General features: G+C 39.1%; 1 protein-coding gene across 1 annotated transcript in view; it reads left to right on the top strand.

Annotated features, from left to right (window-relative positions):
- polrmt (polymerase (RNA) mitochondrial (DNA directed)) overlaps nt 1–25694 on the top strand; it is a 97880-nt gene that overhangs the window by 67913 nt on the left and 4273 nt on the right. Inside the window, exons 16-18 of the mRNA XM_048559887.2 lie at nt 12733–12785; nt 21508–21606; nt 24899–24971. Of these exons, the coding sequence (XP_048415844.1) occupies nt 12733–12785; nt 21508–21606; nt 24899–24971 (225 nt within the window). The remainder of the gene's footprint in view (nt 1–12732; nt 12786–21507; nt 21607–24898; nt 24972–25694) is intronic.

Raw genomic sequence — 25694 nt, 5'->3', positions numbered from 1 at the left:
CCTTTCAAGCCTGCTGCAGTAATATCTTTGTTGATCTTCTCCCTCAATGTCCCCTTTCCTGCAGTAGGCCCATATCCTCTCAATATTCTTTCACTACAGAAAAATGACCAATGGCTTCCTTAAGTATACACCAATAAACATCTCTGGCTCACTGAGGTAGAAAACCCTTTGCGAAAGAAAGTTCACCTCATCTCACTCCTAAATGGTCGACCCCTTATTCTGAGATTGTAATCCCATGTGTTAGATCTCCTAGACAAGGGAAATGTTTTCTCAGCAGCTATTCTGTAAAGCTGCTTTAGAATCTCTTATGCTTCAATTTGATCATCTCATTCGTTTAACCTTCAGGAAATGTAGACCTAGTCTGTTTGATTTATTGTAGTCACATGAACCGAAGTACAGTGAAAAGCTTTGTTTTGCGAGCAGTACAGGCAGATCATAGCAAACGAGGGCATACAGATCAAAGGATCTTTGGACTGAGTGAGACACACAAGGTTACACCTGCACAGTAGATTCACAAAACAAGATCAACGTTATTTGAAGTTAGAGAATCCATTCAGCAGTCAAATAACAGTAATGAAGCTGTTCTTGAACCTGTTGGTGTGTGTGTTCAAGCTTCTGTATCTTCTGCCTTATGGAAGAGAGCATTACTGGGGTGGGAGCGGTCTTTGATGGCAGCCTTTCCACAATCAGAAGTGTAAATGGAATCCATAAATGGGAGGTTGGTGTCTGTGATGCTCTGGGCTGTGCATTCAACTTTCTGTAGCTTCTTATGGTCCTGGGCAGAGAAGTTGCCATACCAGGCCATTATGCACCCAGGTAGAATGCTTTATATGATGCACCTGTAAGTTGGTAAGGGTCCTTATGGACATGCCAAATTTCGTAAGCCATCTGAGGAAGAAGTGGCGATGTTTTGCCGCCTTGACTGTCACATCTACGTTGGAGGTCCAGTGGTCCAGAACACGTTATTAGTTGTTGTTACTTCCAGAAACTTGATGCTTTTGATCACCTCCACCTCAGTTCCGTTGATGTAGATAGGGGCATGTTCTCCTGTTTTCTTCCTGATGTCAATGACCAGTTCTTTTGTTTTTCCGACATTTGAGAGAGAATTTGTTCGAATTGTACTATGACATCAAGCACACTATCTCTTTCCTGTATTCTGACTCATCGTTGTTTAAATCCGTCCTACCTTGGTGGCATCGTCAGCAAACTTGTAGAATGCATTTGTACAGAATTTGGCTACAAAGTTGTGAATACACAGTCAGTACAGTAGGGAACTGAGAATGCATCCTTGTGAGTTGCCAGTGTTGAGGATTAGCGTGGAGGAGGTGCTGTTATCGGTCTTCACTGAGTCTACTTAGTTTGTCCTCAAAAGATGATCCCCATACACTTCAGTGCTTCATGATCTTATCAATCAAGATCTAACAAAAATCTAGAAATAAACTTGTTTTCAGACTGAGCAACTCATATCTATTTATTGAAAATATTAAATACAATTGTAATTTGATTGGTATTGGACTCAAATAGTTGGTAATCTCTGACGTACTTTGTTTCACGTGAGCTTGCTTCTGAAGCTATTAGGTTAAAATTATTCTTTCTGATCTTTCTTGAGTGACGTTGTTATTCTGTAAATTACAGTTAATGAAAAGAACATTTCTTTCACACATTGCTTGCCTTCAATGGTGTCTGTATAATCTAATGATTACAACATAATCATTGATAGTTTAATTTGAGAAGTGCAGAAGGTCTCAGACATGATTTTAATATTTGTAAAATGCTCCATTTATAAACATGGTTCTGCTGAGATACGCTGGGAAATATCAGCAGTTCTCAAGAGTTGCTCACAATTGTCTGGAATCATCAGCTCTGAAAACGTAATCGTTTTATTTAGTTAGAAATTTGCAAACATTAGTTGTGGACTGAAATATAATAACTGTAATCTTTTTCCTCTGTATTATGCATATTAGAGGGAGAGGAAGAAAAACAAGGTTTAAACCAGTGGGCTTTAATTCTACTACAACACTGTACAAAAATGAATCTGTATTTTACTGAGCATTCAATTGTATTTACAGCTTGCAGCGTAAAATGTGTCAATTGATGCTTGAGATTTGTAATCTTTATAATACTCTTGTGCTGCCACTGGAAGAGTGGAAACTTATTTAGTTACTTGACCCATGTCATTTTAGTAATTTAGAAAATCACACATTAAAAATTAATCTAATGGCATCACAAGAAATTAAACTTGCTAAAGGATAAGCCATAATTTTTTATCCTGGATGTATTTTGCCTTAGGAGGCAAGAAACAGGCTTGAAAACTGGGAGACTATAGCCTGAAAAGTATGTGTTGTTTGGTAGGAACTTCATTAGAAGCTGCGCGCAGGATTAACTGGCAGTTTTGTGGGCTGTTGGTGGTGCAGTGGTAGTGTCGATACCACTGAGCCAGGAAGCCTGGGTTCATGTCACACCTACTGTAAAGATGTGTAATAATGTCTTTGAACAGGTTGATTAGAAAAAATCTTAACTGTTATTATTGGTTCTCAGACCAAGCATGTTGACTGTTTGGTCAGAGTGTTCAGCAGTAGTTAGCAGATTCCATGAGCCTTTTTCTCCTCAGTGACAAAAGTGCAATCTTTGTGTTCCTTTCACCAACATGAAAAAGGGTTCACGTATGTAGCTTCCAGCATCCACAAATCTATTGCATGTTCAACTTTTCACTTAAATTGGTTTCCAGTGCATTTCTTGGCACAGTCCATGCTATTTAATATGATGTCCAGTAGCAGAATCACATCTAACGGTGGACACACTGTTCAGAGGCATGCTCTTGTTCAGCATTATTGGCATGCTGCTTGCTGTGAATGATCAATGGGATGTGTTATTTTCTACGGTCTGCAGGTTGTTTTTTGAAAGTGCAAGACAGAATAATCATCAGTGGGCGGGGTCAGGCTTGCAGATACCCAGAGGACTTTGTTTTTGCTTTCAGTTCTTTTTGTTAGTTGCTACAGCAGACAGCTAGAGTTCTGTCTGCTGTTAGGCTGAAGACTTAGAGTTTTCCTGTTAGAAATCAGAAGGGGCAGATTGCTTCTACGTGTTTCTTTCCACTGGACTGGAGAGAAACAGTATGTTAGAATAATAGCTGTTTTGTTGCATGCATTTTGCCAAAGGGTGTGTTTATGAGATGCTGCCTGTATTAAAACAGTTGGTGATTACTGCTTAAATAAGACATTGTCTTGTTAAGTATGTCAATAGAGTTGAGTTGTACCAGTTCTTCACTTTGCATTTTCATTGCAATGCAATAATCAAGTGTATTTTGATTAAAAGTTTAGTGGTAGATTAATTAAATCGTGTCTGGAAAACAGTGCCTTACACTTAACTTGCCTTTAAAATTAAAGTTGGGGTCTAGGCTATCCCCATAATATATTTTGGAGAGGCTGGTCTGGTGGCTGACAGGTGGTGAGGAAATGGCTCGGGTTTAAGTAGCCAATAATGTTCACCTTAGTGAGTAGAACTGAAGGAATCCCAGCAGGTATATAGACTATTGAATGTAGACTTCCAATAAATAATAATGCAGCGCGTTTGGCAGATTTTTCAATTAATACATTGAGGAAACTTGCATCAATAGATTTTATCACCACCCGTTAATCTTTGCTCTCCAGGAATCTTATGTGAATTTGAATTTTTTTTAATTCATTCAAGGGATGGGGGTGTTGCTAGCTAGGCCCAGATTGATTGCAGTTCCCTAATTTCCTAGGGGGCAGTTAAGAGTCAGTCACAATGCAGTGGGCCTGGAGTCACATGTAGACCAAACTTAGTGAATCAGATAGGTTATTCTGATAATTAACAATAAATGCATGGTTGTTAAACTCTTAATTCCAGATTTTTATTAAATTCAAACTCCTCCATCTGCCATGCAGGGCTTGAACCCAGGTTCCCAGAACATTACCTGAGTCTCTGGATTAACAGTTCAGCGATAATACCACTAAACCGTCACCTCCCCATGAGTTCAAATGCCTGGACTACTTTAAATTAAAATTAAGTATTAGCAGAGGTTTACCAAACATATGGAAGTCCGAACAGCAAACCTTTTGACTTTAAAGAAGTCTGTCCAAGTAGCAGGTTGCATTTGACCATGTAAATATGCACAAACTCTACTTGAATTTATCACCTCAAAATTATCACCAATGTTAAATTGCCTTTCTCCGGCGAGTTACAATCATTCTGGATTATTCAAGATGCTATATTGTTTTATCCAATAAACTGCAATACCACAAGCTGTGTGCACTCATTAAGGCTGATGTGGAGTTCCGTCACACTTGAATTATGATTATCGCTTTAGGGAGTCAGGAAATGAGTTGTTCACTCCAGAATTCCTAGCCTTTGAACTGCCTTTGTGGCTTCAGTACTTGTGACTGATCTGTTTAAGGTTTTGGTCAATGGTGACCCCTTAGGGCAGCAATGCCAGGTGCATTGAATATTAAGCAAAGATATTTCTTGGTGAAAATCACTTGTGTGGTATGGACATTGGTGCTTACTTATCCACCCAAGCAATGGTATTGTATGCAGTGACTTATTGTTTCTGTGTCTGATCTGCAAATTATACTAAACACTGCAGTAATCAGTATGCAAACTCATATTTGACATAATGATGGAGGGAAAGTCATTGATAAAACAGCTGAAGATGTTAGGTTGTGGACTGCCCTGATGGACACTGTCAGTGATTGCCTGCGGCTGAGATGATTAGCTTCCAACGACCACAGTTGATGTTTAAAAAAATCTGAACTTATCTGCTTTATATGTGGTTCAGTTTATAATAGCAATATATTCATCATCCATGCTGATTAGACAAGCCCAGGTTCATTTCTTGATCTATGAAGAGTTGAATGATCTCATCCAGTGTAAGATGAGAGCGTGTAATTGGCTTGGGGTAAGAAGAAAATTAGCAAATATTTCTAGCCCTGATTATATATTTTTGTTGTTTATCCAAACTGAAGACTTCTCCTGATCTGGCAGTATTTCCCCTTACGGTGGAGTGGCTTATGTTAGTAGGCTTACATGAAAAGGAAGCATCACCTTTTCTCAATGAAGTGCTCCGTATCCATGGAATTAAAGAATTTAAGAAAGAGCAGAGATTCAGCCAACCTTCACTCAACTCACCAGAAAACCAGTTCTTCACTCTCACATAGGATATGGGGTGGGTATGTGTATTTGCCCACACGTGCCCGTCTGTATCTAAGGGCTGTTGAACTTCCTCAGATTTTGGTCAATACCATTCATGCTGACAGATTAGCCAGTTCCAATTAGTCTGTCTTTAGAGATAATGGGAACTGCAGATGCTGGAGAATCCAAGATATCGAAGTGTGGGGCTGGATGAACGCAGCAGGCCAAGCAGCATCTTAGGAGCACAAAAGCTGACGTTTCGGGCCTAGTCCCTTCAGGGGGGGAAAAAAAAGGGTTTAGGCCCGAAACGTCGGTTTTTGTGGTCCTAAGATGCTGTCTGTCTTTAGAATTTGCTTGGAGCAGCTGACAAACTGAAGACTGAATTTTTATACAGTAATGGCTCGAATATTTTTAATAACCTTACTTTCATCTTTAAGAAAGCTAAAGTGATACATATATACGATTGGCTTTTTCTTCCTTGCCTTAGGTAAGTGCTTTAAAAATCTCCATAGGGTTGGATGAGGCTTAGTTCTATCTAGTCTATATCCTGATATCAAGGCAATTCAATAATATTGACTAGATTTCAAGGACACATGAATGTGAAAGATAGAAATGTAGTCAGTTCATAAGGGCAAGTGTTGAGAATAATGTGAATGGGAAAGCAGTCACCAGTCTAGCTTTTCATAATGCTGGAGATGATGTGACCGATCAATATATGTGCACTGAGTTTCGGTATAAGTGTATATTTTTGCCCTGCTAGATCCATGGGGTAGTTATTTAATGCTTTTATTAGAAAAAAGTGTTCAAAATAGCTGCAGTATTAAATATCAAAGCAGAAAAATTAAAGGTTGAAACATAGTTCAATTTATTAAACTGTTTCAACTCTGCTATATTGCAAGTTGTCAGTATGTCTCTTGAAAATCCTCCTCTGACCCTATTACAGTTTTTGTCTATTGTCACATGACCCAGATTTTTCTATGCCATTAAAAATTCACTTACTCCTGTATAGACACGCCTAACCCTTTTCTGACCAACTTTGTAGGGAACTAGTTGGAAAGTACTCCGTGTTAAACCATTATAGAGGTTTCATTGTTGAGTCAATTGGCAAAAGCTATTTCAGTGCAACCCAAATTCAGAACAGCTTATCTGGTATTTAATTGCATATATTCCCAATCCAAATCCCCTTATTTAGGTAAGTGCTGTTCATCTTGTAACATTCCTTTTGCAAAATTTGGTCTAATGTAAGTTATTTCCTCCGGTTAAGGAGCAATGTTTTAGTTTTCTTCCACTGTGATTTTCCTCATCGCTAAATGCAAGTACTGTACATAAGTGCTTGGATTTTTATCAAGCCAAAGTGGATTGAACAAATTAACAAAACCTACTCCATGAATTTCATGTTGGCTTCTCACAAATATCTTGTGGTTGGTTGTAAGTCTAATCTGATTTTTTTTGTGTATGAGATAAATGATTGTTAACATTTAACTTTATACTCGTTATGGTATTACTTGTGGGCCACTGCAGTGACATTTATAGTTATGATAAATATGAAAAGAATGCAAACATAGTAGAACGTAGAACAGTACAGCACAGAACAGGCCCTTCAGCCCATGATGTTGTGCCGACCATTGATCCTCATGTATGCACCCTCAAATTTCTGTGACCATATGCATGTCCAGCAGTCTCTTAAATGCCCCCAATGACCTTGCTCCCACAATTGCTGCTGGCAACACATTCCATGCTGTCACAACTCTCTCTATGTAAAGAACCCGCCTCTGACATCCCCTCTATACTTTCCTCCAACCAGCTTAAAACTATGACCCCTCGTGTTAGCCTTTTCTGCCCTGGGAAATAGTCTCTGGCTATCAACTCTAACTATGCCTCTCATTATCTTGTATACCTGAATTAGGTCCCCTCTCCTCCTCCTTTTCTCCAATGAAGAGAGTCCGAGTTCAGTCAACCTCTCTTCATGAGATAAGCCCTCCAGTCCAGGCAGCATCCTGGTAAACCTCCTCTGAACCCTCTCCAAGCATCCACATCTTTCCTATAATAGGGCGACCAGAACTGGACGCAATATTCCAAGTGCGGTCTAACCAAAGTTTTATAGAGCTGCAACAAGATCTCACAACTCTTAAACTCAATCCCCCTGTTAATGAAAGCCAAAACACCATATGCTTTCTTAACAACCCTGTCCACTTGGGTGGCCATTTTAAGGGATCTATATATCTGCACGCCAAGATCCCTCTGTTCCTCCACACTGCCAAGAATCCTATCCTTAATCCGGTACTCAGCTTTCAAATTCGACCTTCCAAAATGCATCACCTCGCATTTATTCAGGTTGAACTCCATCTGCCACCTCTCAGCCCATCTCTGCATCCTGTCAATGTCCCACTGCAGCCTACAACAGCCCTCTATACTGTCATCTCGTATTGACTCGTGATTCCTGTCCTCATCAGTTAGTCGCTTAAGAGCGACGCCTGGACGCATAGCCCAGAAGAGCACAGATCATATATGTGTCGAGAATGATATCTTGATTGATCGGTTGAGTTATGTTATGAGCATTGGAAGCTGCACAAGTATGATCTGCACAGGGAGATCTGTAAATGGTAGATTCCTAAGGGACTGACAGCCACTGACTTTTTTTTTGCTAGTATACTTCCAGAATGGTCATTTTGTGCATTGTAAATATTTTTTACCAGCAATCTAAAAGCCAGCTGTAGTTATGATCAACACCTATTCAACTGCAGCAAAGCTAGGAGTGCACCTATCATGCATCAGTTCACTTCAGTTCAGCAATCTAAATTCCTGTTTCATTTCAAACTCTTCTCACTTGGAAGGGACTGCCATGTCTGTAAACAACGCCTATTTTCAGTTCTACTTGCTAGCATTATGGAAGGACAATGAAAGGGAGGGTTGTGATGGTATATTGAAGCTTGCAAAGGCCATTCTCTGACTAGTAAAGAACGTTTAGAAGGGAGAGCATATCTGGGTAAGTTATGTGCAACAATGAAATTTTGCAGTGATTTTGTTAGAAAATTGACTGATAGTTGGGAACAACGTGGAGAGCCCAGGACGGCATTCTTACCTTAACATTCCAAATCCAAAGCTTCTCGAGGAAGCTGATCCATCATCCGAAAGCAAGGAAAAGAAGGCTGCAGTAGCATTATGAAGGAAAGGATACCCTGTTTTCATGGCCTTTGTTGCCACAAAACGCTGGTCGGATTGTGCATGCAGGTTAGTGCAAAGCAGCCACCAGCTTTACAAAAGAAGCAGTTCTCATCAACAGGGAATTCTTCAAACAGTATCCAAAGCAGCATTTGTTTTAAGTGATAGAAAAGTTTCTTTGTTGTTAAGGATTCTAGCTAAAAATCTTCTCTGGACATAAAAACCATTCCTTAACACAGTGCACTAAGCTGCATATACTGACTTTACTAAAGTGAATGAAAATGTTGGGGCAAAAGCAAGCTGTAACAGGAAGTTGTGATCCTGAATCCATGAAAATTGCATTACCATCTGTTTTGTGACAATCTGTGTGTTATGTTTTAAATGTAAAATATTTTGTTGTGCTGAAGGCTATCCATAGATGTAATTTTAGTTCCTCATAACTTTGTACTGTATTGTATGTTTTAGCATGCAAGTTATTGGGAAATCTCAAAAGTTGTTTTTTGCAGGTCTGTAATTTCATGAATTTCTCCTTCTCAAAATTCTGTTTTAGTACCAGTATGGTACTTTGCTGAATAAACTAATCCCGAACTCAAACAGTAAATCTAAATTCATAGCTGGGATTTTTTTGTAATGCCTGATGCTGTGTTTTTGGCATTAGTGCGTCATTGTTGTATAATTGTTCACACTTCTGTTGGCAGAAAGTTAGTATCTCCGTTCATTCAGGTCCAAGTATTTTATACTGACATTTTCAGGAGGTCCTGATCCTCTAAGCAGTCTAAATCCGGCATTTTACCTGCTGTTATGTAATGTGTTCAAAAACATTGAGCAGTTAATTTATGGAAGTGATTCAACTAGTCAAAATTTTTTTTTAAAGAAGCTGCTAATTACAGTAAATTCTTGCCAGCAGAAGGTGCATGGACAAGAATTTCTATCACGTAGATGGCATTTTAAGAACATACTAAACAGTGCTCCGCTTATTAAATATTCTTTGTGTTTATGTATTAGTCAATTTTGTAAGGGTAGCTTTTTTAGCAAAAGTAGGGGTTTGGCTTTTATATGAGAAACACTTTTAGAGAGCTTAAAGTCCACCCTGTCCCATAATCTCACTATTACCACTGCATGTCGGAGACTTCCAGCCAATTCTGTAATGCTAACAGAGCCAAATATCCATTACTTATAAATAAAAATATAACTTTTATGCCACCGTATGTTAACACTTTTCACTGAGTTCTGAATTAGTTCATCAAAAGCCAAGGTCATATACACAGTTTCACGGTTTTTTAAACAACAGAAAATAATACTATTTAGCAACACCGCATACACTGAACCTGTATTAAAATCCAAAATATCACCATCCTTCTAATGTTCAGAACCAAATAACTCATTCCAGTCTGCTGCTTGAATTATATCATAATATGAATCATCAAATGCCATCTTAATTAGCATCCACAACATCATCATCTGTGCCATTGAGTATATTGGATAAACTCTTTGTTGTCCAATCAATCTCCATTCTGATTACATGATAATCCTGAAAACCCACCCTCTTGAGTTTGCTAATATTGGAACCCGTAGTTGTCTTGAATATCTGCTTTGTGTTAGAGTGAGCTGTGATGTTGAACCATTGAGCTTTGTGTGAATTGTAGTACATGGTTTTAAGTTAAGGATTATATGAAAAGAGAGTAAATGAATGGTTACATTGCTGTCCATAGTAATCTTAACACACAATTTAAAAAGTCTGCCTTTCTTTGGAATTTTAAAACATAACAATGGAGTATCAGTATGAATTATATTTTCTGTTTTATTGAGCATTTCACTTTTTATGACTATTCTATGACTATATGACTAGTCACATAGGGGAAGAAAAATAACAAAAAATATGGCCAAATCGGTTGGATAGTGCAATGATTATTTGCTGTTTGAACGTTATCCTTAGTCACTAGAGAGAGCAATAAAACACTTCAAGATTGTGCTGTTTTGACATTGCCATCAGAATTTGATACAAAATCAACTGATGACCTATTTTAAAATAAAATCTTTATTTATGTTTGTAATTTAAGTACACCTATTTTAAGAAAATGGCTGGATTATAAATATGCCCTCTTGAAGGTGACTTCTGTTATGTGGAATAGATTAGAATAAACTTAAAACTTGCCTTACTGCTGAGAATATGAAACCAATTCCAAATATCCTTATTGCTACTGTTTTTCAGGAATTAGTAATGCAAAGTGATAAAATATTTTGACAATCATATTGTTATAAATAAAAGATGGAATATGTATTTTTGTAAAATCTAGTGAAATCAGAGAAATAAAGATTTCTTTCCTGCTGCAATTTGGATACAAAGAAAGTGTTGTTAATGTTTGTGCTACCACATAGGAACCGTTAATTTTTTGACCATTTAGCCTTCCATTCAAACCTCCCTCACCCACTTCCTCCTTTCTTGTAAATTCATTGATTTTATTTAGGTACAGTTTCTCTCCAGTACTTCACTCATATTACCATATTTATGAGACCAGACGGTCACTGCCAGTTTGAGAGATGTTCATTGTTCCTGACTTTTCGATAATGAAGTTTTGCCCTTTTAATTCATTTCCTGACCTCTATTGCTTCTCGTCTGTTTCTGCCTTCAATTTGGCTAAAGCCAGGAAGAAAGAGAATCTCAGCCTGAAAAATCCAGTCAGTCACAAGGCTAGGACCAGGACCCAAAGGAACCATCGCTCACCCTTGTGCCAGCCGAGAGCCCACTGCTGTTGCTCATCCCACCAGAGGGGTGCACTCTGCCTCTTGCCACTTGTTGGTGTTTAAGAAGCATGCGGGCAAGGTGGGAGGTGTGCAGAGCCCAACTTCCTGCAGGATATGGCAGGCCTGATACATAAGTGGGGAGATTGATGAGAATATAGAACAATGAAGCCCAATTTTCCAGAAGGGTTTGCAGGAAGAGAAGTAAGGTGGTCGGAAATAGGGTTTGCTATGTAAGAAAGGGGAGTTGCAAAGAGGGCTAGCTCATTTGTGTGAGGGGAGGGATGGAAAGAGGGACTATTGAGTGAGTAAGTTTGGGGAATATGTTGGGAAGAGCTGCTGTTGCTTTAACTAAAGGAGGCAGAGGAATATTGGGAGGGGGGCTTGATTGATTCTTCAGTCATCAGGGAAGATGAAGAACTTGACTAAAACTTCTGTATGAAGCAATAGCTTTTTTTGAAAGATATTTTAAAACAAAGGTTTTCATATTTATATTTTATTTATGTTAGGGAATGTGACTTGTTTTTCTTGGTTTTTCTGGTGACAAGGGTTATGTTCATTTTCAAAAATGTTTTCTGTATTAATTTGTGGAATGTGGATGTCACTGCGTAAGTCACCACTCGTTGCCTATCTTTTTATTGGCCTTGTGAAAGCGATGGTGGATTAAAATGTGGTCAGAAGATAGCCTGCAAAGCACTGTTGTTTTCCTTTGCAATGCTTTGTATGTATGTAATCCAGCAAGGTCATATTCTCTTGTTAGCAGGAACTTCATTCTCTATTGCTTGCACAGGTGCTGAAATACTGAGGTGACTTTGGAGATTTGATACAAATGCATTGGTCTACAATCTTTATGGTAATAGAAAGTAAACAGAGAAAACTAATGTTTTGAACAACGTGAAGTCTAATAATTCCATCTACTCATGTAGTGGCCTAGAAGCATTTGCTTTAATGAAAGATTATGAAAAGGTTGTACAATAAACTTCCCATTCTCTCAGCATATACAGGAAATGGGAGGTGCCAGTTATATGAACCTATTGATAGCATGAGAAATACTATGAACATATGTGCAAAAGAACTTGACACATCAAGTTCAGACAGATGTTTTTGAATAAACTTCATAAAAATGGTATTTTTGCTTGAAATTTTTGCATGAGAATTCCAGATATTGGATAATGGGGAGTTTTATAATTCCATAATTCCTTGTCAGAAAATAAATCTCAAACCTCTTTTGTCTTTGACTACTCTCATCCTTGTCACTGCATCTAACAGTTGGGAACTGGGACTGCGATTAATTTTTTATCATATGGCCCAACAATGTGTGACTGTTGCCATGGATGATGTCAATCTGTTAGCACATACCAGAAATCACATCTAAATTCTTATGTTCTGTATAGCATTGTGAAGCACAGAATGGAGAATTAAATATATGCAGAAGGCAGACCAACTTCTCACATGCAGATTAAATTTGGAGTTGCACATGATAAATAAAAATTGCAAGGTTGCTGTATGAAATTTAGCAATTCACAATTTAATGTACGCATTAAATACCATATTTGGGAATTTTTAAATGCAAGCAGATATTAATGGAATATATGAAACGTTGAAATTCACATTAATAGAATATAATTGTCATCTTTATTTCATCAAAAATAAGTGAAATTACTTATTCTTTTACAGCTCAGAAGCAATCTTCAAAATTTAAATTTGCAAATAAGTCATGATGCAACTCAGTAAGTATTTCACCAACTTTGTTTTTAAGAGGAACAGCATTGTAGTTATGAATTAAGAGGTCTTGTGATTGGTTAAGATTAAGTTGGAAATTGAGGCTGACGTCATAGTATATTAAATTACATTGCAACCTTTGCAAGTATTACAGAAGTTAGTACTTTTAATCAAAGGTTAGCCGGAATTGTTTTCCATCCCGTTTTAGAAATGTGTTAGTATTTAATTTGAAGAAAGATAAAACTACCCATTCATTTTGCTGAGCATTTCAGTGATTTGCAACAGTACTGGGCAAAGAAGGAAAATTCAGAATCACCTCCCTAATTTGTTAACAAATGACTATAATGTAGTAATATATACAATTTTTGGTTTACCCTTTTGGTTATATAATAAATAACACAATTCTTGGTGTCTCGCTTTTTGGCTTTCATTCCAAGGACTTTTACCGAGTTAATTTTATTAGATTTATGTACATAATGCTATTAGCTTTTTACACTTATCCTAACTTATTTTAAACAAAATGCTGAATGCTTCTGCCAATTCAGTGCTTGCTGTAGCTGCTTTTAAACTAATCCACAGACATACTCAATGTCATTTGATAAGCAACAAAAAGTTATTGAAGACCTTCAATAAGTAACTGTTATTCAGGGCCTTTAATGTTGTGAAACTTTCCAATACACATCATGGGAACATTTTAAAACTAAGTATAGAATCAAATCACGTAGGCCATATGGTCAAAGAATGTGAAAGTGAATGAGATTTTTTTAAAGGAATGAATATATTAAACACTTTTTTAATATTTTGTCTAATTCTGTCTAATGTTAGTCAAAGTAAAAGTGATTTCTCTTCCTTAAAATAGTATTCTGTCATTATCACAAATTTCGAGAAAATCTTTACCTTCTGAACAAACATCAGCTGAGAAAGGTTAATAAACCTTCACTACTTGCTTGTGTGTGATAGAACGTGCAATACATAAATGGCATTACAATGAATGGAGTTCTCCTTGTTTCTAGTCAAGTGTTAGATAATTTTGGCTAAAAGAGAACTGTGGTAAAATAACGAGTATGCTCAGCAAAAGCAATCTGTGCAGATTCTACAAGCGTATAAATCGGTTGTTAAGGCTCCAGGACAGTATGATTAGTAAAAGAAGGAGATGCTTACAGAATCACTTCATTTAGACTCTGGAAGCATCTCCTCCTTTCACTAACCGTACTGTCCTGGAGCCTTAACAGCAGAATTGTATCATTTGCACAATCTGTGTTCAACGACTGTGTAGCTTAATGTTCTCCATATGTGTTGAATTTTAAACAGTCACCTTTAAAGATATTGTGTCAGCACAAGGTTAAACTGGAATACTTGGTCTTATTTATTACAAGTGTTATTCATCAGTCAAATGATAGAGGTGACGAATGGGAAACCCAAAACATTTTCTATTTCTTCATGTCTTTCTGTAGTCAGTGCCTCTGCTTTGGTTACCCTCTCGATGCTCAGTTATACAAATGAAGCAGTGATTTCACATCCTGTTTTACCTTAAATTGGACTTGTATTCTCAAACTGGTGAGGAAAAAATCACCTTCTGACAGAAGAAGAAAACAGCCTTTAGATTAGATTAGACTCCCTACAGTGTGGAAACAGGCCCTTTGGGCCAACAAGTCCACACCACCCCTTGAAGCATCCCACCCGGACCCAACCCCATCCCCCTATAACCCACATACCCCAGAACACTACAGGCAATTTAGCATGGCCAATCCACCTAGCCTGCACATCTTTGGACCGTGGGAGGAAACCCACGCAGACACGGGGAGAATGTGCAAACTCCACCTAGACAGTCGCCTGAGGCTGGAATCGAACCCGGGTCCCTGGCACTGAGAGACTGCAGTGCTAACCACTGAGCCACCGTGTTAATTGACTACAGATTTGCTAGTCATAATGTATGCTGTTGTAGAACTGGAAAGTGCACTGTAGTTTGTTTTTTTCCTAATCAAACTTCTCAGTGATGTTTGTAGACTTGCTGAGCCACCCACTTCATCAGTTTCTATCATGATCTTTGCATTTACTGCCAGGTTTGCAGTCTGCATTTCTTTGTGCAGTTTATTATTGGTGTGAAACAGTTTTATGTTGAGATCTGAACTAATCCTCATAAGAACCAAAGCAAGACTACATCCTCCAAGCTATGTCGTATCCAACCAATGTTAGTTGTGGTTCAGCAACTGTATTCAAGCTACATTTGTTTCATAATTGCTATATTGATACAAAACTACTTCAAGCTAATGTTAGTACTTTATTGATGTTACAGCACCAATTTTATTTTGTTGCAAAGTAGATTCTGCTCTGCATCCAAAGGGAATCAGTCAGGAACTGCATTTCTTTCTCGTGTCCAAGAAAGTCTGAAATGGAACTTCATAGTGTATCATACTCAGTCTGGAAAATGTTCAACGATTCTCCTGGGCTTCCTGGACACTTTAGCAAGACTTACTTAAATATTAGAACATTGCTTCTCCCATCCAAAATACTTAACATTGTCTGACCATATATAATTGTCAATAAATCTCCTATCCTTAAACCAAAATTATAGACAGACAGTGCACATAAGATACTGCAGGCTATATGCGTAGAAATTAATAACTACAGGGGTGAGTGGATTAGGTGTGTTACAGGGGAAAAGGGTAAGGGGATGGATTTGGATGGGATGTTCTTCGCAGGGTTATTGTGGACTTGCAGGGCCGAAGGGACTGTTTCCACACTGTAGGGGATTCTATGATCCTATGATTTTGAGATTAATAATGAGGACGTGCAACCTTACTGAAATTGCTCCACAGGTGGAAGGGAAGCATTGTCACAAAGTTCAGTATAGAAAGGTGCAACGTTAGGATTTCTGGAGGAAAAGTTAGACTAAAGTTTAACAATCAAAATAGGTTGAAGATCTACTGTGCAGATACACTTGCAATGGGAAGATCATATTAATCATCTTTGCTAACGTGGCATGGCTCAGTTTGTTCTATTGAACTGTACAGTATGGGCCCTTCGGCCCACAATGTTGTGCCAACCTATTATCCTAGTCTAAGATCAAACTAACCTGCATACCCTTCATTTTATTATCATCCATGTGCCTATCCAAGAGTCACTTAAACGTCCTTAATGTATCTGACTCTACTTCCACCAGTGGCACTGCATTCCACACACCCACCATACTCTATGTAAAGAACCTATCTCTGACTTCTCCCCTATACCTTCCTCCAGTCACCTTAAAATCATGCCTATTTGTGATAGCCATTTCTGCCCTGGGTAAAAGTCTCTGGCTGTCCACTCTATCAATGCCTGTCATCATCTTGTACACCTCTGTCAAGTCATCCCTCATCCTACTTTGCGCAAATGAGAAAAGCCCTCGCGCTGTCAACCTTTTCTCATAAGTCCTGCTCTAGGCAGCACCCTGGTAAACCTCCGCTGCACCCTCTCAAAAGCTTCCAGATCCTTCCTTTAATGAGGTGACCAGAACGGAACACAATATTCCAAGTGTGATCTAATCAGGGTTTTATAGAGCTGCAGCATAACCTTGCAACTCTTAAACTCAATCCCACTGCCAATGAAAGCCAACACACCGTATGCCGCCTTAACAACCCTATCAACTCGGGTGGCAACTTCCAAGGATCTATGAACGTGGACCCCAAGATCCCTCTGTTCCTTCACACTGCCAAGAATCCTGCCATTAACCCTGTATTCTGCATTCAAATTTAAACTTCCAAAATTAAATCACTTTACGCTTTTCCGGGTTGAATTCCATTTGCCACTTCTTTCCTCCTCTGCATCCTTTCAGTGTGCTGTTGCAACCTACGTCAGCCCTCCACGCTATCCACAATTCTACGTCATCTGCAAACTTACTAACCTACCCTTCCACTTCTTCATCCAAGTCATTTATAAATATCACAGACAGCGGAGTTCCCAGAACAGATCCCTGCAGTCTCCAAGCTCCAGGCTGAATACTCCCCACCTACTACTGCCCTCAGTCTTCTTTTGGACAGCCAATTCTGTATCCCGACAGCCAAATTTCCCTGAATCCCATGCCTCCCCCAATTAAATATTTTCCCATACCGTCTGCCCCTCTCTCCATAGCTATAGTTAAGATCAGGGAGTTGTGATCACATCACCGAAATGCTTTCCCACTGAGAGTTTTGACACTTGGCCTGGCTTGTTGCCAAACATCAAATCCAATATGGCCTCCCCTTTAGTCAGCCCGTACACACGTTGAGTCAGGAATCCTTTTTGGACACACCTGACAAAATCTGTTCCCTCCAAACTATTTGCACTAAGGAGGCTCCAGTCGATATTGGGGAAGTTGAAGTCACCTGTACAGCAACCCTATTACTTCTGCACCTTTCCAAAATCTGCCTCTCAGTCTGATCCTCAGTGTCACTGTTGCTATTGGGAGTTCTGTAGGAAACTCCCAATAAAGTGACTGCTCCTTTCCTGTTTCTGACTTCCACCCATACTGTTGGGTAGTCACTAGACAAACCCTCCTCGACAACCTCCCTTCCTGCAGCTGTGATACCATCCCTGATTAGCAATGCCACTCCCCACCTCTTTTACCTCCCTCGCTATTTCTTTCGAAACATCTAAACCCTGGAACATCCAACAACCATTCCTGTCCATGTGATATCCAGGTCTCTACTGGCCACAATATCGTAGCTCCAAGTACTGATTCATGACACTTACGATAAAACAGACACACTTTAACCCATCACACTGACTGCAGTTTTGCCCCATCCAACTGTCTTTCCTTCCTCACAGACTCTGCCTGCTGTATCTGCCTGTACACCAACTACCCCACCCCCCTGCCAAACTAGTTTAAACCCTTCCAAAGAACTCTCTCAAACCTCCGGCTCAGGATATCTGTGCCCCTCCAGTTCAGTGCAACCCGCCTTTCTTGTACAGGTCCCACGTTCCCCAGAGGGTATCCCAATGATTGACATACCTCAAGCCCTTCCTCCTAAACCAGTTCTGTAATCATGTGTTCAGCTGTACTTGCTCTCTATTCCTAGCCACAATAGCCTGTGGCATTGGTAGTAATCCTGAGATTACTACTCTGCTTGTCCTGGCTTTTAGATTCCATCCTAACTCCCCATATTCACTTTTCAGGTCCTCATCCCTTTTGCCAGCTATGTCATTGGTGCCGATATATACTACAACTTCTGGGTGCTCACTCTCCCCCTTAAGAATCCTCTAGACTGGATCTGAGACATCTCTGACCCTGGCTCCCAGGAGGCAGTATACCATCTGGAAGTCTTGTTCGTGACCACAGAATCTCCTGTTTGTTCCTCTAACCATTGAATCTCCTATCACTATCACCCTCCTAATCTGCCCCATTCCCTTCTGAACCACAGAGCCAGGCCTACTGTCAGTGACCTGGTTCTTACGGCTTTCCCCTGATTAGATTGTGCCCTCCAACAGTTTCTAAAGCAGTATACTTATTAAGCGGAACGGTAACTAGGAGATCCCTGCACCGTCTGCCTATTCCCTTTCCAGACAGTTACCCAGCTACCTTTATCCTGTAACTCGGGTGTGGTAACCTCCCTATAACTGACAAAAGGAAGGAAAATATTCTGCCTGGAAGTCAGTGGTGAGTGGGGTTCCACAGGGCTCTGTCCTTGGGCCTCTACTGTTTGTAATTTTTATTAATGACTTGGACGAGGGAATTGAAGGATGGGTCAGCAAGTTTGCAGACGACACAAAGGTCGGAGGTGTCGTTGACAGTGTAGAGGGCTGTTGTAGGCTGCAGCGGGACATTGACAGGATGCAGAGATGGGCTGAGAGGTGGCAGATGGAGTTCAACCTGGATAAATGCGAGGTGATGCATTTTGGAAGGTCGAATTTGAAAGCTGAGTACAGGATTAAGGATAGGATTCTTGGCAGCGTGGAGGAACAGAGGGATCTTGGTGTGCAGATACATAGATCCCTTAAAATGGCCACCCAAGTGGACAGGGTTGTTAAGAAAGCATATGGTGTTTTGGCTTTCATTAACAGGGGGATTGAGTTTAAGAGTCGTGAGATCTTGTTGCAGCTCTATAAAACTTTGGTTAGACCGCACTTGGAATACTGCGTCCAGTTCTGGGCGCCCTATTATAGGAAAGATGTGGATGCTTTGGAGAGGGTTCAGAGGAGGTTTACCAGGATGCTGCCTGGACTGGAGGGCTTATCTTATGAAGAGAGGTTGACTGAGCTCGGTCTCTTTTCATTGGAGAAAAGGAGGAGGAGAGGGGACCTAATTGAGGTATACAAGATAATGAGAGGCATAGATAGAGTCGATAGCCAGAGACTATTTCCCAGGGCAGAAATGGCTAGCACGAGGGGTCATAGTTTTAAGCTGGTTGGTGGAAAGTATAGAGGGGATGTCAGAGGCAGGTTCTTTACGCAGAGAGTTGTGAGAGCATGGAATGCGTTGCCAGCAGCAGTTGTGGAAGCAAGGTCATTGGGGTCATTTAAGAGACTGCTGGACATGCATATGGTCACAGAAATTTGAGGGTGCATCCATGAGGATCAATGGTCGGCACAACATTGTGGGCTGAAGGGCCTGTTCTGTGCTGTACTGTTCTATGTTCTATGTTCTATGTTCTAACTCCTATGTATCACTCCCTCAGCCTCCAGAATGATCCGGGATTCATCCAGCCACAGCTCCAGTTCCTTAGTGCAGTCTGTGAAGATCTGGAATTGGGTGCACTTCCTGCAGGTGAAGTCAGCAGGGATAGTAGCGGTGACCCTTATGTCCCACATCCATACAGCTACCATAACTTCCATCCCCTCTGCTCTAAATTGCCAAATAAGATAAAGAGAAAGGGGGGGAAAGAAGTCCTCTTACCGAGCCCCCACACTGTCGTCTTTTTTGGTTAGAGGAGGAGGATGGGTGGGAGACACTACACGTTTTGGGTTTAGCCACTGCCCAAATATATCAGTTCTCTTACCCAGCTGTCCCCATGTCCGCATTTGCTCCTGCTCGGCCTTTGCTCCACCTATTCACGAGGCAAGTTTTTTTTTATACACAAACTTACCTTCCTGGCTGCCTCCTGACTTGTGCTGACGATTCCCACTGCTGGAATAGAATTCTGTACTGAGAAATGGAGAAGCCAAGGGTTGTATCCCAGGCACTACAAGCAAGGGTTCTGGAGATAATCAGTGAGAAGCAGGAAGAGCAGCTTTATCAATCTTTGTAAGAAAAAAACATGTATTATAATGGCCTCCAGTTCAGCACTTCTGCAACGTTGGGACCTACACTTTGACATCCCCAGAGCTCCAACATTAGTTGGATTGAGTCTGGACCTTGAGAGGGAAGCAGTGAGATTTAGTGTATCAGGGAATGAGAGGTTCAGCTAGGAGGTGGACTGGGCGCAATGAGAAAACTGCAAGTCACAGTTCAGAGTCCCTGCAGTGTAGAGGGTCAGGGATGAGGACAAGCAACAAGTTGGAGAGCTGTGAGAGATGTTGTACCAAAATGACATGAAATTGGATTGGAAACAGTGTTAAAATGAACCTCACAAAACTCATTAAGATAACATCTTGTTAGATGTGCTGATAACATGTCAAAGTTTAAGCAAGATATTCAAATTGTATTGACACGGATGATTCAGAAAATGTGGTATTTTGCAACAATGTGGCAGTTTTGATATGTAATGCACAATATTTAATTGAAGCTATGGACCTACATTGATTTAGTAAGGCTTTATTCATTTGTGTCCTCTTGAGTGTCAGTGATTTTTGAGTGCATCAAAATGGTGACAGTACTACTTGCCATGCCCCTAATTTCAAGAAATCTCTCTCTGCACGTTTCCTCCTTTCTGTCTCAATTGCCTTCATTGTTCTTTAATATCTACCTCTCACCAAACTTTCAGTTATCTAACCTAACATATCCTTAGGTGGCTTGGTATTGTGTTTTACTGTATGATGACCTGTGAAGTGCTTTATGGTGATTTTAGTACATTAACGATCTTGTATAAATATGTGGTTGCTGTTAAATTTTTTTGGAAAATATGCAAAGTTTTGAAGATTACTTTTCAAGAATGTAGTAATCTGTGAAAGCTCGTATGTCATATTAAGTTGTATGCTCCCAAGTATTCATTTAACCTTTATTCCTCAATTTTTAAATCTGAAAGTGAACATCAATGTTGTATCCAGTCGAATGCACGTAACTGATAATATTGCGAAGAACATGTATTTGGGTGGAATCAGTCTTGGGTTTTGGGAGTTGGGTGATAATTCTGGAGTTTGGCTGTACTTTTTTGTAGTGCCCAGACTCAACTACATCAAGATGACTTTTTGGTCTCATTCATGAGCACCAAACCACTTAAGATGGTTTCTTGGGGTTTGCTAAGACTAAAGGTAAAATAAGGTCGTTTGACTCACTGTTGGAGTGTGACATTGAAATGTTGGCATGGGTTTGCTATTGCCAGATATTGAAATGCAATTATTTTATTTAAAAAATTAATGTGGCTGATGTGCACCACTGTAAAAACATCATAACAATATGATCCAGGAAGGTAAGCTTATTATGGACAGGAAAATCATATGCATGACTTTTTTAATACTTTGGATAGATGTAAGATTCTCACTGAAGTTATTATAATGTTTGAATACTTTGTGACGCAAAACCACTATTATATTAATTACCAGTTCATCTGCAAGTTTCAAAATTAAAGAAATGGTGCTCCAGAAAAATTTGACCTTGTGTTTTCTTGTTTACTGCAGACGACCTGACACAGTCAAACAGAAAAATGCTTTTCCTCCAAATTTCATTCATTCTCTTGATTCAACACACATGATGCTAACAGCATTGTATTGTTATAGGTAAGCTATTGATTCAGTAACCAGACTGCAACTTCAACTGCCCAAAGCTAAAATGTTTGTACGTATTATTTTTAAGTGTAAGACTCTGTGACTTCGGATATTGTGCTTTATTTATACATACTTCGTTTAAAGTACGTTTTGAATCTCCATCAGCTCTTGTATCCTTAAGTTACTGAACTAACTTTTCAAATCTATACCTGTTTCACAAAGTTGCTGTAATTTACTCAGTTTTATTTGTGTTCTTAGCCTAGCATAAATCCAAGTATTAAAACAGATGTATTTGATAGTTACAAATTTTAATTGCTTAGTTGGGAATGGTGACCATAGTGGCTACATGGGGAAACAATTAACGGGACAACCTACTTAAATATTCGAGACCATTTCCTTGTTCCATGTTTTAATCAACATGGTCCATCTGGAGCTTGTACATAAGTTGACATGGAGATATTGTTACAAACTAAGTTTGGAGCTTGTAGTTACTCAGTTCCCTGAGAAGAATTTTGTGCATGTAGGAGATGTTAGCTTACATGAAACAGTACAAAAATAACTCTGTTATAAACAAATTGCTACAAAATCTTATTGAGGCTGAAGTTATTGGTGATTGTACCAACAGTAAGGAGACACAAATCAGTTGAAAGAGAGTGGCTACATTATTCCCCTCTGTGGCCCTTTCCCTTCCATTCCTGCTAGCGGATTTAAGCACATGCAATAAATTAGATATATTTCACAATCAGTCAGAGTGTACTGTTGCTTGTGAATGTTCAAATTTAGTTTCTAGAAGACAGTATTGAGATTAAATAAGATCACACTGCAAACTGAAAATTATTTTCTGACATGTAATTTTTCCAACTAACTTGTTCCCAGGGCACTTTCATAAAATAACTTGTGACACCTGTTCATGATATATCTCTTAATGGAGGCTAATTGCTTAGAAACAATTTTGTGATGTATTCAAGTCTGTACTAATGAGTTTTTTTTTGCCACCAGGCCATCTCCATTAGCATGCATTAACTGCTTTTATATGCAACCTTGTTTGAGACTTTTAAAAAGTACTCTTCAGTTAATTGTCTGTTACCATGTTGAAATATTTAGGCTGTAAGTGTGGTTTCCAAGATCTTTAAATAATATCTCAGCATTTTAATTGGAAAAAGCAATTTCTGAGATTTTGAGTGGCGCATGCTTAATCCTTCAGAGTAAAATCACCGTGTGGGGCTACATTTCTGAGCAGATAATGTTGAAGTATTTTTTTTGTTCCATTACATTAGTTGCTAATATGATGGAAGTTAAATGTGTTTTTAGGCAATTACAATATGCAATTCAATATATCATTGCATCATTGAAATAGAGGTTGGTTCATATGACTGTATTATCAGACTCATGAAGCCTGATTTGTCTATTTGATTGTGAAATCACTCAGACGATCTAGACATTCCTACTGACAACTTTACTGGAACAGGGAAAATGAAAATAGAGGAAAAAAATCCTTAGAATAACTCTCAAAAATTGTTTCTATCTATTAAGCAATTGAACAACTCTTAGAGTCCCCAGTTATCTAAGATGGAAATGATCACTTTCAGAATCATATTACTATATTAAAGGATTATGTAGAGTCCATAATTAAACACACTTCAGACTGTTTTTAGCATCTTCAAGCCAAAATTGCATTCTGATGTCAGACCTAACGCTGTCCATGTGTTTGACAAGTTTGGGCTTCTACAACCCATCCCTATTTGGAAGAAAAGCTTTATTATCTCCTTTGACCTTGCATTTCTACAAAATAATGGCACAAGTTCTTGGAGTATTGTCCATAATTAAGAGTTGCAACAATTGCTGTTATCCTGGAATCTCCTATGCACACTCTCTAACACTTCAGTGTCTTTCACCAGGCAGCACAGTGGCACAATGGTTGGCGCCAGGGTCCTGGGTTCATTTCCACCCTTGGGCATCTGCCTGTGGGGAGTATGCACATTCTCACTGTGTCTGAGTGAGTTTCCTCCCACAATTCAAAGATGGATTGCCTGTGCTAAATTGCCCGTAGTGTTCATGGATGTGCACGCTAAGTGGATTAGCCAAGGGAAATGCAGGGTTACAGGGATAGGATAGGCTCGGCTCTTTGGAGGTTCGATGTGGACTTGATGGGGCTAATGACCTGCTTCTACACTGTAGGGATTCTATGATGCACAGGTCCAGAAACCAACCATGAAAATACGTCAAGTTCCAGCACAACAGAGCCCTGTACAGTTTTAAGTGTTTTCTACCAGGTCAGGTCCATGTTTTTGAATGCGATGTCATTTCATCCTATTACTCACATTACATTGGGTAATGTCAAAATAGAATAAGGTTTGAAAAATGTTCTTTTTACGGAAGAAAGGAAATGAGATGAAATTTGTACATTTGCCTGGGTACTGTTGGTGGCAGTTTAGTCCATGCAAGGACTGTTAAGTCTGATGGATTAGTTTGTAATGCGTCCATATTTTTAAGTCGATTGATTGCTATTCAACTAATAGATAAATGGTAATGGTAGCTATGTTGTGGTCATCTCTCATATCTAGCAACTGTTGAAAAGGAAAGGCCTCTTGCTTAAATATTTTATCTAAATTGCAGCTTCCTACTCCTGGTTCCACTGTCAAATCTGTTTATGTTCATTATATGGCTAAGGTAAACAAGTTGTCTTTATATAACAATTCTTACATAGAAGAGCAAGGAAAAAGTGAAGATGCAACCATCTAACAGTAAAATAAAAAGGCAACACTAAAGAAACAGTGAAAAAGAGGATTTTTAAAAGGCTCAATCCAATGCACAAGGTAGTAAGACTCAGACACATTGTGGAGAGAATCACAGGGCAGTAGCACCCTGAGTGACAATGGAATAGTCATTAATCAATAATCCAGAGCAAATAGAACACTCATTTCATGAAAGGAAAATTGCTTGAGTGAGATGAGTAGGATGGTTTGAAGGTAATGCTCTTGATGCAAGTTCACTGGAAAAAAGGAGACAGTGGAGCTTGGCAAGGACAGAGTTGTTAGTAAAAATATACCATGTGACAGAGAATGGATGGTAAGGGGTTTAAAATATCTAATGTTTTTGATGAGTGGAGGAAATAAGGCTTTTGAGAGAATTCATAAGGTACTGATTTCAGCTGAAGCTGTGGAATATGTACGGTTTTAAAGTCTGTATTCTTGATCTCAGATTAAATACACAGGAAAAAATACTGATGGACTTTGGCACCAGATTCATCCTATATCTCTGCATTGAATGAAAATATAATTGTCATAACTTTGTGTCTCTGCAGTGCTGGGGTAACATTTGTTTCTGTCCATGACTGCTTCTGGACACACGCTTTCACAGTTGATGTCATGAACAAGGTAACTATTTCCTTTACATTATTCGTGCTGTTCAAAAATGATCAGAAATGGGGAATTGTGTAAGGAAAATCACTTTGCAGCAATTGTTTCACTGCATTATTTATTATATATACTTTGTGAAAATGAATGCCCATGAGTGTTTTCATTTTCAGTACTGGTTTTGCAATACTGTAAGTTTTCCCTCCAGGTCTTTCTACAAATATCTGACCTTTAATCATTAAACAGAACTTAAAAAGATCTCATTTGCAGAATGCCTTGTTATAACAACACGTTCCCTTTCTCAAAGAGTGCATTGGATTAGGAGTTTTGGTTGTTATTTTTAATGGAAAACAATGGCATGGGTAAGATGCTCAAAACACCCTAAGATTTGAAAACCCACATAACGTATATGGTGTATCATTACCACACAACTGGCAGGAGTGAATATGTTTGAAAAATAGTATGTGGGGTGGAGTGGATTGAAAATTGTATACCAAAACATAACCTTCCTGCATATGGCCACTGATAAAATTCAACAAATATAAAAATATAAATAGGAGCAGAAATATGCCATTCAGGTTCAACAAGGTCATGAGCAATGTGCCCCAGTCCTCAACCCTTTTGTGCCAGTTCGTCATAGCCCTTAACTCCTTGATATTTCAAAAATCTACTTCCTCTCTCAGTACTTCCAGTGATCTAGCCTCCACATCTCTCTGGGGTTGAAGAAAAAATATAGTATTTTTT

The sequence above is a fragment of the Stegostoma tigrinum genome, chromosome 30, assembly GCF_030684315.1.
Source record: "Stegostoma tigrinum isolate sSteTig4 chromosome 30, sSteTig4.hap1, whole genome shotgun sequence".
NCBI classification, from domain to species: domain Eukaryota; kingdom Metazoa; phylum Chordata; class Chondrichthyes; order Orectolobiformes; family Stegostomatidae; genus Stegostoma; species Stegostoma tigrinum.
The sequence above is the reverse complement of the archived record's forward strand: the minus strand, read 5'-3'. Positions and strand labels throughout refer to the sequence as shown.